We start from the raw sequence: 17054 nt of genomic DNA on the forward strand, positions 1-17054 counted from the left end.
GGAAGGAGAGAATCTGGCTGCTGGTGGCGAAGATGGCCGACGGGGACAGTGGGAGTGAGCGCGGTGGCAGCAGTGGTGGCGTAGGGGGTGGAGGCGGCGGGTTTCAGCATTACCAGCGGGACCAGGAGACCCAGGAGCTGGCCTCAAAGCGACTGGACATCCAGAACAAACGCTTCTACCTGGATGTAAAACAGAATGCGAAGGGCAGATTCATCAAAATCGCCGAGGTCGGCGCCGGGGGCTCGAAAAGTCGTCTGACCCTTTCCATGTCAGTTGCCGCCGAGTTCCGTGACTACCTGGGGGATTTTATAGAGCACTACGCCCAACTTGGGCCTAGCAGCCCCGAGCAGATCGCTCAGTCATCCGGCGGCGATGACAGTGGGCCTAGGCGGGCCTTGAAGAGTGAGTTCCTGGTTCGAGAGAACCGAAAATACTACCTCGATCTGAAAGAGAACCAGCGGGGGAGGTTCCTCCGCATCAGGCAGACCCTCAACCGAGGCCCTGGGTTCGGAGTAGGAAGTGGCGGAGTCCCTGGTGGCATGCAGTCCGGACAAACCATCGCCCTCCCGGCCCAAGGGTTAATAGAGTTCCGTGACGCCCTAGCCAAACATATAGACGACTACGGAGGAGATGACGAGGAACTCGCTGGTGGCGGAGGAGCAGGGGGCTACAGCGAGCTTCCGGAGGGCACCTCTATCATGGTGGACTCCAAACGGTTCTTCTTCGACGTCGGGTCCAACAAATACGGAGTTTTCATGAGGGTGAGCGAAGTCAAACCCAGCTATAGAAACTCTATCACTATCCCGTTCAAAGCGTGGGGCAAGTTTGGAGGCGCATTCTCCCGTTATGCCGACGAGATGAAAGAGATACAGGAGAGACCGAAGGATAAAATGTTTGAAAGGAGACCAGGAGGAGGAGTTGCAGGAGGAGAAGAGTCGGAGGGAGACGAGGTGGACGACGATTGATCAAACCGGCTGTGCAATCTGATCAAGCTGTCTGACAACGTCACGCAAAGCTTGGATAGAAGAAGACCTATTTTGTGCATGACGTATGAATCGAACCTAAAATGCTAAAAAAACAAAAAAACAGTGGAGTACAAAAAGTATATTTGACCTGGAAATACTGTCTATATAAGATAAATGCGTTATAAAGGTTAGGTCCATGTTTTTTTTAATTAAGTTTTATTTAATCAGAGGAGCCCAATTTGCGACCAGGGTCTCATTTTCAATGGTGCCATGAGGATATAAAATAATAGATTAAACTACAAGATGAAAAAAAAAAAAAAACATACAATAACAAATACATAACATTTAAAACATCACAGTCATCATAACCAAATTGTTAAAGTCAATCAAAAACAATTGCACACCTCAGTGAACTCATTTATCATCCGGGTTATAAACTGCCCTGGTGGTACCAGGTCATTTGTGCTAGCTATTACTAGTTGGATTGTATGAGATTTTCCATTGATTTAAAAAAAAAAGTAAAGCTTTTCCATGTAAAAAGTAACCCCACTCATGTTGCTAGCCCAGCAAATCCAGTCTCACAATGTTTCAGAACATGACATTAGGCCTCTGGTCTCTTTTACCGGTAGAATATCTATTTTTAACTCTAAACAACTTACTTGGACCAGAACTATGTGCTGTGTATAATAACAAAAAAAAAGTGAAAATGTGGTGTTTCTGAGCAAAGAGATGCGAAACTCAGCTTATCTAATACATTGCAGTGTGTTCTGTATTTTAAGTGGTTTTTACAGTCAGAGAACAACTGTATTGTTTTTGGAATAATCTGAATCATTGTTCTAAGTAAGACACAGAATTGGGCATAGACAGAACAGGGAGAGAAAAAATTGCCTGGTCTCAGATCTGTTTGTTCAGTCTTACCAACTCCTGGGACCAGGCTAAGCAAGACAACCAACAGACCAGCATCAGTGACACACAGGCCCTAGTAACAGGGGGAAAAAAGGAAACAGGCCCATTGGTTGGTTGGGGTGTCATCGTGACCACAAGTGGCTGCATGCAGTGTGTCATGAATTGAAAAGCAGGGGATCCCCTCACCCTGATTTAGACTCTAATGCTGCTCAGTTCCCATGGTATATGATTGTTATACTGGTTCTATGATCTTTCCATACAGTCTATGGTTCTGTCTTTTGGCCTGTGTGCCTGTAGGGATGAACATGATATGTCTATGGATATTTTACTAGGACGAGACCTGTGTCTGCCCTGTATTGTCAACCACAAGGATGGGAGGGAGTCTTGAATGTCAAATCCAGCAACCTGTTAGATCTTGGTGACTCCGAATGAAGATGGCTTAAGCTAGGATGACTGCCACTGGTCGTTGTTTTTTAGGGGTGGTTTCCCGGACACAGATTAAACCTAGTCCTGGACTGAAAACTATGCTCAATGCAGAATCTCCATTGAAATGTATTTTTAGTCCAAGGCTAGGCTTAATTCTTGTGTTAAATTATTTTTCAAAAGAAATATATAGAAATATGTCTATTAGATGATATGTAAAATCTATTGAGTATTGCTGCCTAAACTGAACTGGTATAAGCTATTTAAAACACTAAAGCTTGGATGCAATCATCCAGGGAGATTTCTAACATTTTATTTTATTCCCTGAATGAAAAATGAAGAGCATAGAAAACGATATGGAAGTGATAACATTAACAAACACATACTTTTTTTTAAATTGTACACAATACACTTAGAGCCAGTCCCATTCAAGTAGTCTCAAATCTGTCCTCTCACTTCCAGTCCATCAGACAGAAAGAATATCCACCCTTTCCCCCCTTCTCTCAATCCATCAGTTTTCCATTTTCTCAAGTTGGTACTCTTTCAGTTGACAATAAGACGTGACTGAATACCATCCAGGCTTCTTATTTCAGTGGTTGGTCCTCTTTAAGTAGAATTTTTTTTTTTTAGCATGCCTGCTCTTTTATTTTTCTGATTGCTGTATGTTGCTATTTATAAGCAAAAAATTGACAACGATCAAAGGATCAAAAGTATAATTCTGGTCAACATACATACAAAAAGTAATGGCATTTGTAACCTTATTCAGGAAATGACATCATCCTCAACAAAAACAACCATCACATTTCCCTCTCTCTGTGTGTGTGTGTGTGTGTGTGTGTGAACAGTCTCCTATTGGCTTTACTTTACCCTTCAGCATAGCAGGAGAGAATGTGTCATACAAACAACATCTGGGAGCAATAGTTTTTTTTCTACTGATATAAAAAATATTAAATATACACGAGTTTTAACTACAACCTTATTCCTGTATTGTGTTACATGAAATGGCAGCTGTTTCCCTCGTGAGTTCTGCTGTAATATTCTACCAAGTTCCTTTCAACGGTAAATAAAGTTCTTTGCTGAGGAGGATGAGTGTTTGTCTTCTTTTCTCCATCCCCCACAAAATCAGATTCCACAATCATGGACTCGTTGTGGGCTAAGACTATGTTGTGTTTTTAATAGAAGTAATATGACAGATTTGCTGCGGTAAGAAAATTAGGTCCGGGAGGTCTTATTCAGCAACAGGTGAAGGAATCTCACAGAACAGAATTCAAGTGATGAGACTAGGGACTCGGGAGAAACAACCCATTTAACCTTACAGGGTACACTCACGTTATATGAATGTGTTTCAAGGTAGTAGATAAGATTGACAATATTACCACAATATCATAATTAATCCATGTCCAGAAACAACACTACGTACTTTAATTAGATCTAAAATGATTGGATAGGTGTAAACAGCATGGATGTAGACCCATCTTGCCTTCTGATAGGTGGAATATTCAACACTGCTTATACCTGTTCCTGGCAGACCTACAGTGGCTAGGCCCTAGTCTAAGGTTTAGGATCTAGAGGCTGTGAGGTAGGCCCCAGAGAGAGACACCATCAGTGGCGACCTGTCATTCAGGGTAGGTGGGGCTGAGCCCACCTGTTTGAGCCCCACATTTTTTGGGGGGGGGTTGCCTGTTTTCATGTTATTTTGGCATTAATATGTGTCACATATCAGTTTGCAAACAATATAAAACATTTAAAAATCATTGAGTTAATAAAGCCGCATCCAAACATGGTCTCTTTTTTGCTTTCTTCAGTAAGGCAGCTCCAGAATGCAGGTGTTTCAGCCTAGCTCAGTGCTTTCTGTGGTGGTGGGCACAGAACATAGGGGTTGGTAATGTTCTTTAGTTGCGCCGTGATTGGCTCAGTGTTCTGTCACTCATGGGGACACTACTTCAGCGCCAAATCTAAGGGTAGAGTTCGAAAATTCAAGTCCCTTGGGTACCCCAATAGATTTACATTAGAAATGCCCATCCAAGAAGGCTCAAGATCATTTGCCACAGATAAAATCACATATCTACAGTAGCATTGATTGGACTGATCATGTTAACATCATACTATCAAAATCTTAGATAGCAGTCATCATCATGAATGAAGTTCGACAATCTACTGGTAAAATCCTTTTTATCCTTGTCATTATAGACAAACCGTATCGGTGCTCATTGGACATAAACATCCCTGTTCACTCATGATTGCACGGCCAGGCACGACTCCAACACCATCATTAAGTTTACCTATGACGGGCCTCCCGAGTGACACAGTGGTCTAAGGCACTGCATTGCAGTGCTAGCTGTGCCGCTAGAGATTCTGGGTTCGAGTCCAGCCTTGGTCGCAGCTGGCCGTGACTGGGAGACTAGTCAGGATCGAGGGAAAGATGAACGGAGCAAAGTACAGAGAGATCCTTGATAACAACATGCTCCAGAGTGCTCAGACTGGGGTGAAGGTTCACCTTCCAACAGCACAACAACCCTAAGGACACAGCCAAGACAACGCAGGAGTGGCTTCGGGACAAGTTTCTGAATATCCTTGAGTGGCCCAGCCAGAGCCCGGACTTGAACCCGATCGGATATCTCTGGAGAGACCTGAAAATAGCTGTGCAGTGACGCTCCCCTTCCAACCTGACAGAGGATCTGGTGAGAAGAATGCGAGAAACTCCCCAAATACAGGTGTGCCAAGCGTGTAGCGTCATACCAAAGAAGACTCGAGGCTGTAATCGCTGCCAAAGGTGCTTCAACAAAGGACTGAGTAATGGGTCTGAATACTTATATTAATGTTATATTTCCGTAATTTTATTTAATACATTTGAAAAAACGTTAAAAAAAACTGTTTTTGCTTTGTTATTATAGGGTATTGTGTGTAGATTGATGAGGGGAAAAAACGATTTGATGAATTTTAGAATAAGGCTGTAACGTAACAAAATGTGTTAAAGTTAAGGGGTTTGAATACTTTCCAAATGCTCTGTAACTAAGTAAAGAATTCACTTAGAATGTGCCTTTTAAGCAGGGGTGTCAAACTCAATTCCTGCAGGGCTGTGTGTCTGCTGGTTTTGTTATTTCCTTTCAATTTGTGTTCAATTAAGTCCTAGACAACCAGATGAGGGTAGTTCCTGACTAATCAATGATCAATCAAGTACAAGGGAGGAGTGAAAAAACCCGCCCACACTCGGCCCTAAGGAACTGAGTTATTGTACACTCTTAGAAAAAAGGGTTCCAAAAGGGTTCTTTAGCTGTCCACATAGGAGAACCCTATTTGATTCCAGGTAGAACTCTTTCGGGTTCCATGTAGAACCCTCTGTGGAAAGGGTTTAACATGGAACCTAAAGAGCTCTTCATGGAGTCAGCCAAAGAACTGTTTTAGGTTCTAGATAGCACCTTTTTTTTCTAAGAGTGTAACCCTAACCCATAGATTTCACACAATGCAGCCAAAAGCACCACTTAAATCCACCTACCTTCCTCTTTCTGTTGTTGTAACGACTGGACATAGATGACTAGTTGGATTGACATGGCAGATTCTTTGACTGAGGCAAACATCCCTGATTTCATCTCCATGTACTCTTTGGTCACTTTTTGTCCTGACATGGTAGATCTGTAGAAAAACAAATGTTTAATGGATCGTGTGTGTGTGTGTGTGTGTGTGTGTGTGTGTGAGAGAGAGAGAGAGAGAGAGAGAGAGAGAGACTTCATCAGGCATAACATATTGTGTCTCCAATGTGGGCTTATGAAGATAGCATCTAGCTAATCAAAGTGTTTCATTTAAGTAAGCTAGGGGGATATAACACTAGCCTAATGGTGACACGTGACTCCTCATAAAACCTTTGGAAAACCATTTAGGACATCTGGACATAGATAACCTAGGCTGCACAAGAGAAGTCCAGAATGTACCAATGAAAATCAAGCTGGGTTGGTAATAACAATATGTTATTTATATTTGGGCATCTGCGCTTTGAAATGTTCCTTGGAATAGGTCGTTATCAATACAATACCACAATTCTGTGCAGAGTGTTCAATTTGTCTGCTGAGGGGTAAGGAGACCCACAGCTCTGTTAAAACCCTTGACAACTATGTGCTGTTTTCAAGGGATTATTAAATAAATGTTATTTGGTTAAAACGATTTGGTTTTAATATCATCACCTCTTGAATAGCATAGTCAGAACTACACATTTCTGATTATTCCACATTTAGCTCTATTAGAGTTGTATAGCAATAAACTGCATGCTTTTCATGTTCAGTAACCATCAGTTGATCATGTAATTTCAGATACGTGAGGGTAGCCTAACCATTTTGGCATGTAGCTGGCTAAACAAACAACAAGTGTCAGTTAGCTTGCTTCATCAGAGATTAGGCTTTTGGAAAGAGCTTGACATCAGCAAGTCCTCGACCTGGTAAAGTTGTCAGTCAGACTATTGTCATGACTAGGGCTGTTATGGTGACCGGCGGCCATATTACCGCCACATCGGCAGTCACGAGTCATGAAAGCAGTCAAAGTTTAGTCACGGCAATTAGTCTTCTCCAAGCTCTGATGCTGCTGATGGTCATTAGTAGCCTACCAAACTTGCTAACTGCCTGGTACTCAGCACTCTATTGTCCCTCTAATCAGTCTGACATCAATGAAAATGTAATCGAAAATCTAATCAAACACTTCATGAACGCCCATAAACTCATGTTGCTCAACATTTCTATAGGCTACGCTGTTGTGTGTGAAAACAGAGTGATGGCCTCTATTACAAGAGGATCCCATCAGCTTTCTATAGGCTAGACCTACTATATTTATTTCTCAACTTTCCTAATCTGAACCACATTGCTTCTCTTTACAACAGGAGTATAGCCTACCTGGCTGGCATGAAAATGAACCAGGGAAAAGCGTCCTCCATTCGCTATATATATATATGTGTATAGATGGACCATTATCAAGTGCATGTAATGGTCCATTCTAAACTAGAACAAATTTCACACATATATTATTTTGTATATCTAAAGACAAGATTAAATTAAGAATAGTCTGATTGGTGACAATATTAGCCTATCACTTGTGAATGATGCCCACCACAACTAAAGTTGCCAAATATCTTCTTAAATTGAAGCACATTAATCCGCTTTACAACAAGTGTAGAGCATAATTGGCAGCATGTGAGTTTCCAGTTTGGGGAAGATCATTTTCACCATAAAAATGAAATGCACTTTTATAAAAATGAAAGCATTACATGCATAATCGCATTTGGGGTCACTTTTGATAATGGTGTTTTCCCGCTAATGGAACATTAGCCGTGTGCGCATTGCTGTGCTTATAAGGTGAAGAAATAGCCTAATTGTTAATCAAAAATTGTAGCTAAACGTTCTGATCTCTTGCATCAGCCTCATTCGCAAATTGTTTTTGTTGATGCTAGTGGTTATATTCATTTGGGATCTATCACATCCCACAACTGTCCCAGACTATGTTTGGAATATTTATTTCTCGCACAGAATAGAATAGGTCAACTTTTATACTATGTAACGAACAGCAAGTGCTTTTGCTGTTCGTTACAGTAAGCCTACTCATCTTGTTGGCTGATGAAAAGTAAATGTGGACAGTTCTTCCAATATCTTCAATATGCGTCTCGGAATTGGATAATTCCAAGACGCAGGGAGAAGAGAGAATAATGGCACCGGATGGGGTGGCTGCTGTTTTACAGGCTCCTAACCAACTGTGCTATTTTGTGTGTTTTTTCGCATTGTTTGGAACTTATTTTGTACAAAATTTAAGAGTTACCTGTCACGGTTATCCTTGGTAGCAGGAAAGGGGCAGAGTCAAGTAAAGGAGACTGAAGTCCGGTAACACAGATGTTTATTAAACACTGTTTGAATAAGGTAGCCACAAGGCAGGGTACGCACAACACCCGACAGGAGAACAGCTCCAAAATTGAAAACGCACGGGGCGCAGCCCGGCAATACAAATGTCTGATCAAAAGTACGCTGTGTCTAAAAGGCAGCGCAAAATACCAACAGCCCTCATACATGACATGAAAATAATCCCGCACGAATTCCCGAACAAAAAGGACAAACTAAATACCCCCCCCCCCCACTAATGACAAACAAGCATATACCGTCTTTTATGACAAAATAAATCTTCTGGATATCAGAAGAGTGATTACTCACCTCGAACTGGACGAAGATGTTTTCTTTAATGAATCTTACTCAAAGGATATACTGCTTCTCCAAGACCAGGCCCAAATCCTTGTCATTCATGTGAAGAAAAGATGGAAATACAGGGGGCAGAGATCTGGGGCGTGAGAATTTGTCGACGAGTGGGTAACCCGCCTCTACCATCCGTTCAATTGGCCAACGTGCAATCACTGGAGAATAAACTGGATGATCTCCGTTCGAGACTATCCTACCAATGGGACATTAAAACCTGTAATATCTTATGTTTCACCGAGTCGTGGCTGAACGACGACATGGATAATATACAGCTGGCTGGGTTTTCCATGCATTGGCAGGACAGAACAGCCACGTCTGGTAAGACTAGGGGTGGGGGTGTGTGTCTATTTCTCAATAACAGCTGGTGCGTGATGTCTAATATTAAGGAAGTCTCAAGGTATTTCTTGCCTGATGTATAGTACATCATGAGCTGTAGACCACACTATCTACCAAGAGAGTTTTCATATATATATTTTTCGTAGTCGTCTATTTACCACCACAAACCGATGCTGGCACTAAGACCGCACTCAACGAGCTGTATAAGGCCATAAGCAAACAAGAAAATGCTCATCCAGAAGCAGCGCTCCTAGTGGCCAGGAACTTTAATGCAGGCAAACTTAAATCCGTTTTACCTTATTTCAACAAGGATGTCACATGTGCAACCAGAGGGAAAAAAACTCTAGACCACTTTTAGAGATGCATACAAAGCTCTCCCTCGCCCTCCATTTGGCAAATCTGACCTTAATTCTATCCTCCTAATTCCTGCTTACAAGCAAAAACTAAAGCAGGAAGTACCAGTGACTTGCTCAATATGGAAGTGGTCAGATGACGCTGATGCTATGCTACAGGGCTGTTTTGCTAGCACAGGTCCCCACAGTTACTGTACGTACATATCCCAACCAGAAGCCATGGATTACTGGCAATATCCGCAACGAGCTATGGGCTAGAGCTGCTGCTTTCTAGGAGTGGGACACTAATCCGGACGCTTATTAGAAATCTCGCTATGCCCTCAGACGAACCATCAAACAGGAATGAGACTGAATCTTACTACACCGGCTCTGATGCTCGTTGGATGTGGCAGGGCTTGCAAACTATTACGGACAACAAAGGGAAACTCAGCCGTGAGCTGCCCAGTGACACGAGCCTACCAGATGAGCTAAATGCCTTTTATGCTCGCTTCGAGGCAAGCAACACTGAAGCATGCATGAGAGCACCAGCTGTTCTGGACAACTGTGTGATCACTTTCTCCGTAGCTGATGTGAGCAAGACCTTTGAACAGGTCAACATTCAAAGGGCCGCGGGGCCAGAATGATTAACAGGACGTGTGCTCAGAGCATGCTCGAACCAGTGTCTTCAGTGTGGTGCCAGGACAGCAACCTCTCCCTCAACGTGAGCAAGACAAAGGAGGGCCGAACACACCCCCATTCACAGGGCTGTAGTGGAGCGGGTCGAGCGTTTCAAGTTCCTTGGTGTCCACATCACCAACAAACTACCATGGTCCAAACACTCCAAGACAGTCGTGAAGAGGGCACGACAACACCTTTTCCCCTCAGGAGACTGAAAAGATTTGGCATGGGTCCCCAGATCCTCAAAAAGTTCTACAGCTGCACCATCGACAGCATCCTGACCAGTAGGGCTGGGCGATATGACGATATATATCGTGTGACGATAGAGCATAATATGGAATGATAAATGTTTTTCTATCGTTCATTTCATTGTGTCACAAATCACACTCTTTACAGCAATATTTTTCGTCAATTGGACGACGCTTTGCATTGCCTTTTGGAAGGACATTTGCAACACAAACAAACATGGAGGAAAGTGAACATGACACAGAGACACGGAGCTCGTACCTAAAAGAGGGGCTACTTCGGTTGCACGGACGTGGTTTGGGTATGAAAAGTCTGACACAGACCAGAAAACCGTCATCTGCAAAATATGCCGTAGGACAGTCCTGACAGAAGGCTCAAACACCACTGACCTCTTTTACTACCTATGAAAGAATCATGTGAAACCCAAAAAAGTACAGTCGAGTGCTCAAAACAAACCCCTGACTCAGACGTTGCAAGAGGCTTTTGCCCGCATCACACCATATGGCAAAGAATCACGAAGATGGAAGGAGATAACAGCTGCCGTTACAACTTACATCTGCAAAGACATGGCCCCAATTTACACGGGGGTTTTGTGAGTTTGTGCTAACACTCGACCCGAGGTACCAAATGCAAATTGATATGTGACACGTATTAATGCCAAAATAACATGCAAAACAGGCAAGACCCCAAAAAATATACACTGCTCAAAAAAATAAAGGGAACACTAAAATAACACATCCTAGATCTGAATGAATGAAATAATCTTATTAAATACTTTTATCTTTACATAGTTGAATGTGCTGACAACAAAATCACACAAAAATAATCAATGGAAATCCAATTTATCAACCCATGGAGGTCTGGATTTGGAGTCACACTCAAAATTAAAGTGGAAAACCACACTACAGGCTGATCCAACTTTGATGTAATGTCCTTAAAACAAGTCAAAATGAGGCTCAGTAGTGTGTGTGGCCTCCACGTGCCTGTATGACCTCCCTACAACACCTGGGCATGCTCCTGATGAGGTGGCGGATGGTCTCCTGAGGGATCTCCTCCCAGACCTGGACTAAAGCATCCGCCAACTCCTGGACAGTCTGTGGTGCAACGTGGCGTTGGTGGATGGAGCGAGACATGATGTCCCAGATGTGCTCAATTGGATTCAGGTCTGGGGAACGGGCGGGCCAGTCCATAGCATCAATGCCTTCCTCTTGCAGGAACTGCTGACACACTCCAGCCACATGAAGTCTAGCATTGTCTTGCCTTAGGAGGAACCCAGGGCCAATCGCACCAGCATATGGTCTCACAAGGGGTCTGAGGATCTCATCTCGGTACCTAATGGCAGTCAGGCTACCTCTGGCGAGCACATGGAGGGCTGTGCGGCCCCCCAAAGAAATGCCACCCCACATCATGACTGACCCACCGCCAAACCGGTCATGCTGGAGGATGTTGCAGGCAGCAGAACGTTCTCCATGGCGTCTCCAGACTGTCATGTCTGTCACATGTGCTCAGTGTGAACCTGCTTTCATCTGTGAAGAGCACAGGGTGCCAGTGGCGAATTTGCCAATCTTGGTGTTCTCTGGCAAATGCCAAACGTCCTGCACGGTGTTGGGCTGTAAGCACAACCCCCACCTGTGGACGTCGGGCCCTCATACCACCCTCATGGAGTCTGTTTCTGACCGTTTGAGCAGACACATGCACATTTGTGGCCTGCTGGAGGTCATTTTGCAGGGCTCTGGCAGTGCTTCTCCTGCTCCTCCTTGCACAAAGGCGGAGGTAGCGGTCCTGCTGCTAGGTGTTGCCCTCCTACGGCCTCCTCCACGTCTCCTGATGCACTGGCCTGTCTCCTGGTAGCGCCTCCATGCTCTGAACACTACGCTGACAGACACAGCAAACCTTCTTGCCACAGCTCGCATTGATGTGCCATCCTGGATGAGCTGCACTACCTGAGCCACTTGTGTGGGTTGTAGACTCCGTTTCAGGCTACCACTAGAGTGAAAGCACCGCCAGCATTCAGAAGTGACCAAAACATCAGCCAGGAAGCATTGGAACTGAGAAGTGGTCTGTGGTCCCCACCTGCAGAACCACTCCTTTATTGGGGGTGTCTTGCTAATTGCCTATAATTTCCACCTGTTGTCTATTCCATTTGCACAACAGCATGTGAAATGTATTGTCAATCAGTGTTGCTTCCTAAGTGGACAGTTTGATTTCACAGAAGTGTGATTGACTTGGAGTTACATTGTGTTGTATATGAGTAAGTACCTTTTATTTGTTGAGCTTAATTCAAAATGTAATGAGAAATAGGCCTTTACATGTGGTCATTTTATATAAACTAGTTAATCATTGACTTTACAGAAAATGTGCTATATCGTGATATGTATCGTTATTGGGATATGAAATTACCTATATCGGGATATGAGATTTTGGCCATATCGCCCAGCCCTATTGACCAGTTGCCTCACCACCTGGAAGGCGCTACAGAGGGTAGTGCGTACGGCACAGTACATCACTGGGGCCAAGCTTCCTGCCATCCAGGACCTATATACTAGGCAGTGTCAGAGGAAGGTCCAAACAATTGTCAAACACTCGAGTCACCCAAGTCATAGACTGTTCTCTCTGCTACAGCACGGCAAGCGGTACTGGAGCACCAAGTCTAGCTCCTAGGGCTCCTTAACAGCTTCTACCCCCAAGCCATAAGGCTGCGGAACAATTAGCCACCAGGAATATTCACATAGACACCCCCTTTGTTTTTACACTGCTGCTACTCGCTGTTTATTATCTATGCACAGTCACTTCACCCCTACCTACATGTACAAATTACCTCAATTAACCTGTACCACCCGGTGACGACTCTGTCTGCCGTATTCTTTCTCTTTGCTCTTGTTTTCCTTATTAGGATGTCGGCGGGCGGAGCTGCGGAGGGTCGTCAATGACGTGGAATACACCTGGGCCCGGGTGTGTCCCGGGATGAATACACTTCTTCCCCATTCATTGAGGAGACTCTCTCCATGCAGACACTGTCGGATTTTGGTTGTGGCATTTTTGTGGCCATTTTGTTTGTTTACTTTGGCACCTTTCAACACCCCTCATTATCACATCTATGCACGCAACCACTCACTGACACTGCTGATTACTGACCACACACACCATTGTTAATTGTATTTAGGTTACTTTAGTTAATAAATATATTTTGTTATTCCTGATCTCCACGTTGTCTCCCTTTTTGTTACGCACTTTGAGCCGGTTCGTGACACCCCGCAAATTGACTCGGTACCGGTACCCCCTGTATAAAGCGTTATTATTATTGTTATTTTATTGTGTTACTTTTTATTTTTTTACTTTAGTTTATTTAGTAAATCTTTTCTTAACTCTATTTCTTGAACTGCATTGTTGGTTAAGGGCTTGTAAGTAAACATTTCTCGTTAAGGTTGTATTTGGCGTATGTGGCAAATAAAATTAGATTTGATTGGATTTGATAATTATTCTGAGCCCAGGGCACAACGGCCACTGGCCACAAAAGGCATGGATTTTTTTTAAGGGGCATTATGGCCGCACAAAGGGGATGCCGACGGGAAATTCGAGGCATTATCAACGGCTTGTCAAATTGTGAATGAGAGACTGATGAAGTGTGTACAGCCTGCACCAAAAACAACAAAGCAGAGCTCATGCCTTTCATGCAGCTTTTTTCAAATCATCATTAGAGTTTCATCATGCAGCCTTACAATGTATTAAACATCTAAACATACAGCCCAACGTTTGTATCACAACTGAAATTACATAAATAACTCTAAATTAAGCATATAGGAGTACCTGTTTCTTTGTTAACCGCTCAACACAGAATAGCCGCATGTGCGCACGCCCTCAAATAGTTTGCAGAAAATATCCTTTCTATTTTATTCAGCTTTATTCAATTGTTCTCTTCATACTATAAAATAATGCCAGGGAATTCTGAGCAAATCTTATCTGCTAAATGAACTAGTGTAGCCCACAGCCATATGGCATAGTGTTAGGGTTCGTTCCTTTTGTCCTTGTCAATCACTGGTGAAATTAGCATTATGACAATATATTTAATTAAATAATTCAAAAACCTTTATTAATGCAATTGCAGACAGACGTTGACAATCAGGAACATAGCACGCATGTTTCAGAGTAAGTTGTTTTGTTACACCCTCAGTCTATCCTGGTGATGTCACTACCTACGTCATTACCTTTTTACTCCTGAGACCAAAACCCTGCCTACCAAGCTATATTGTCACGACTTCTGCCGAAGTCGGTCCCTCTCCTTGTTCGGGCGACATTCGGCGGTCGACGTCACCAGACTTCTAGCCATCGCCGAACCACTTTTCATTTTCCATTTGTTTTGTCTTTGTTTTACACACCTGGTTTCAATTCCCCAATTACATGTTCATTATTTAACCCTCTGTTTTCCCCATGGTTTTTGTGAGTGATTGTTTTATTGTAAGTTCGGTCCGTTGTTTGTGGTCTTGCTTTACTTCATGTATTTGCAAATTTTGAGTAAAGTTCATTGTGTTACTCCTCTTTGCTGTCCTGCGCCTGACTCCTCTGCACCAGCTACACCCAGAACATTAGACACTCAAAAAATGTGTACATGACATGGTACATTCCAGAATACGATAGAGTACATGACGATCACCAATAGGCTAAGACTTAATGTGGTTACACCCGTCTTCAGCTCAGTGTAATCTCAAGAGAAAAAGTCTAATGTTTGTCTGCACACACAAGGAGCTTTATCACAAGTATGAGTCAACATTCCTTTGCATTTTTCTAGTGAAAACAAAAGGCGGAAACGTTACACCCAGGTTCTAATCAATTCAATTTGAACGTTATGACCAGACAACATGTATGTAAATGATAGTCAACCAAATATACAAGTTCAATCAAGTCCCTTTAAAATACATCAACCTAAAAATATACAATGCAGTAAGGCATCAAAATATTCAGCACTTCATAAGCTATTGAAGCAAAGCAAACAGGACAATTGATCTGTCTTTATCTATCTTGTGATTGCCTCCATATGGTCAGCCATCCAGACAATGCCAGATATTGTGATTGAGTCATCAGGCTGGGCCTCTGCATCTACAAGTCGTCAGACAGAGGATCACCTTCTCTCATTTTTCACAATACACTCTTACAAAAACGGTGCTACCTAGAACCAAACAGGGTTCTTCGGCTGTCCCCATAGGAGAACCCTTTGAAAAACCCTATTTTGGTTCTATGTAGAACCATTTCCAAAAGGGTTCCACCTGAAACCAAAAAGGGTTTTCCTATTGGGACAGCCAAGGAACCCTTTTTTCTAAAAGTGTAGAATACAGACAGTAGTAGTGTGACATGGAAGTGTGGTTTTAATTGTGGCATCGAAAGGCAGAAACCAAAGACTTTTCCTGTAGTTCTGTAATAGGATGCCTTCAGTAGAGATGGGGCCATCTCTATAGTTCTGTAATAGGATGCCTTCAGTAGAGATGGGGCCATCTCTATAGTTCTGTAATACTGTTATTGTTATCTGGTCTTGATAGACACACAGCAGTGTGTCTTCCTAGATCTACGTGCTGGTTTTGGCAGGAACAAAGTATCCTAAACAAGTGTAAAAACTGCCACATTAGTGAGACAGGCCTTGTAGGGGGATGAAGTTCAGATGGGGAATCAAACACAGACTGGTTCAAATTTCTATCTCAATTTGTCTTTCCTTGCTTCTTTTTCAACCATATTGGAGGAGAAGGTCCAAGGTCCCTCCCCTCTGACCTTCTTCTCCAATACCTTTTGAGAAAGAGGCAAGGAGATAGGATGTGAGGAATCGAGATGAATCGAGATAGAGCCACTTATTACAGATGTTGCTGCCTTTCTAGTTTCCTCATTACCTTGTGTCTCTTCCTTCTTTTTCAGCATCTCAAACACAACAGTCCGCAGCTCATCCACTGGCTGAAAGAGAGGATGAGGAGAGGAAATCTATACCAAACCATTATATTACAGAGAGACAGAGAGAGATATATATACCTCTACCACTCGTACAGCCTCTTCAAACAGGGACAACACCTCCAGAGGTAGGGACGAGAGGTAGGGATGAGAGGTAGGGATGAGAGGTAGGGACGAGAGGTAGGGACGAGAGGTAGGGATGAGAGGTAGGGACGAGAGGTAGGGATGAGAGGTACTGTAGTGTTGAAAGGTAGGGTTGATAGGTAGGGTTGAAAGGTAGGGTTGATAGGTAGGGTTGATAGGTAGGGTTGATAGGTAGGGTTGATAGGTAGGGTTGAAAGGTAGGGTTGATAGGTAGGGTTGAAAGGTAGGGTTGATAGGTAGGGTTGATAGGTAGGGTTGATAGGTGGGGTTGATAGGTAGGGTTGAAAGGTAGGGTTGATAGGTAGGGTTGATAGGTAGGGTTGATAGGTAGGGTTGATAGGTAGGGTTGATAGGTAGGGTTGAAAGGTAGGGTTGAAAGGTAGGGTTGATAGGTAGGGTTGATAGGTGGGGTTGATAGGTAGGGTTGATAGGTGGGGTTGATAGGTAGGGTTGATAGGTAGGGTTGATAGGTAGGGTTGATAGGTAGGGTTGATAGGTAGGGTTGAAAGGTTGGGTTGAGGAAAGAGAAGGAGTATGTTATACCTGAAACTAGGGACTCAGGATAAGTAGATAAGATTGACAATATTACCACAATATGATAATTAATCCATGTCCAGAAACAACACTACGTACTTTAATTAGATCTAAAATGATTGGATAGGGTGTAAACAGCGTGGCTGTAGACCCATCTTGCCTTCTGATAGGTGGAATATTCTGTTCCTGGCAGATCTACAGGGGCTAGGCCCTAGTCTAAGGGGTAGGATCTAGAGGCTGTTTGTGAACCAGGCTCCTGAGAGAGACACCATGGACACTGATGACCATCAAGGGGGGTCAGATGCAAAGGTTTGCTGGGTTGTGTCTGTGGTTGTCACGGC

The 17054-nt window shown here is 43.3% G+C and overlaps 1 protein-coding gene across 1 annotated transcript; it reads left to right on the top strand.

Annotated features, from left to right (window-relative positions):
- LOC115200528 (transcriptional activator protein Pur-beta-like) lies at nt 1-3378 on the top strand. The gene has a single exon (XM_029763658.1). The coding sequence runs from the start codon at nt 33-35 to the stop codon at nt 963-965; it is 933 nt and encodes a 310-aa protein (XP_029619518.1). The 5' UTR covers nt 1-32; the 3' UTR covers nt 966-3378.
- Nucleotides 3379-17054: the final 13676 nt, after the last annotated feature.

The sequence above is a fragment of the Salmo trutta genome, chromosome 9 (assembly GCF_901001165.1).
Source record: "Salmo trutta chromosome 9, fSalTru1.1, whole genome shotgun sequence".
Lineage (NCBI taxonomy): Eukaryota > Metazoa > Chordata > Actinopteri > Salmoniformes > Salmonidae > Salmo > Salmo trutta.

Excerpts from the sequence above, each read along its gene's own strand:
- LOC115200528 (XM_029763658.1), top strand. The coding sequence starts at position 33 with ATGGCCGACGGGGACAGTGGGAGTGAGCGCGGTGGCAGCAGTGGTGGC.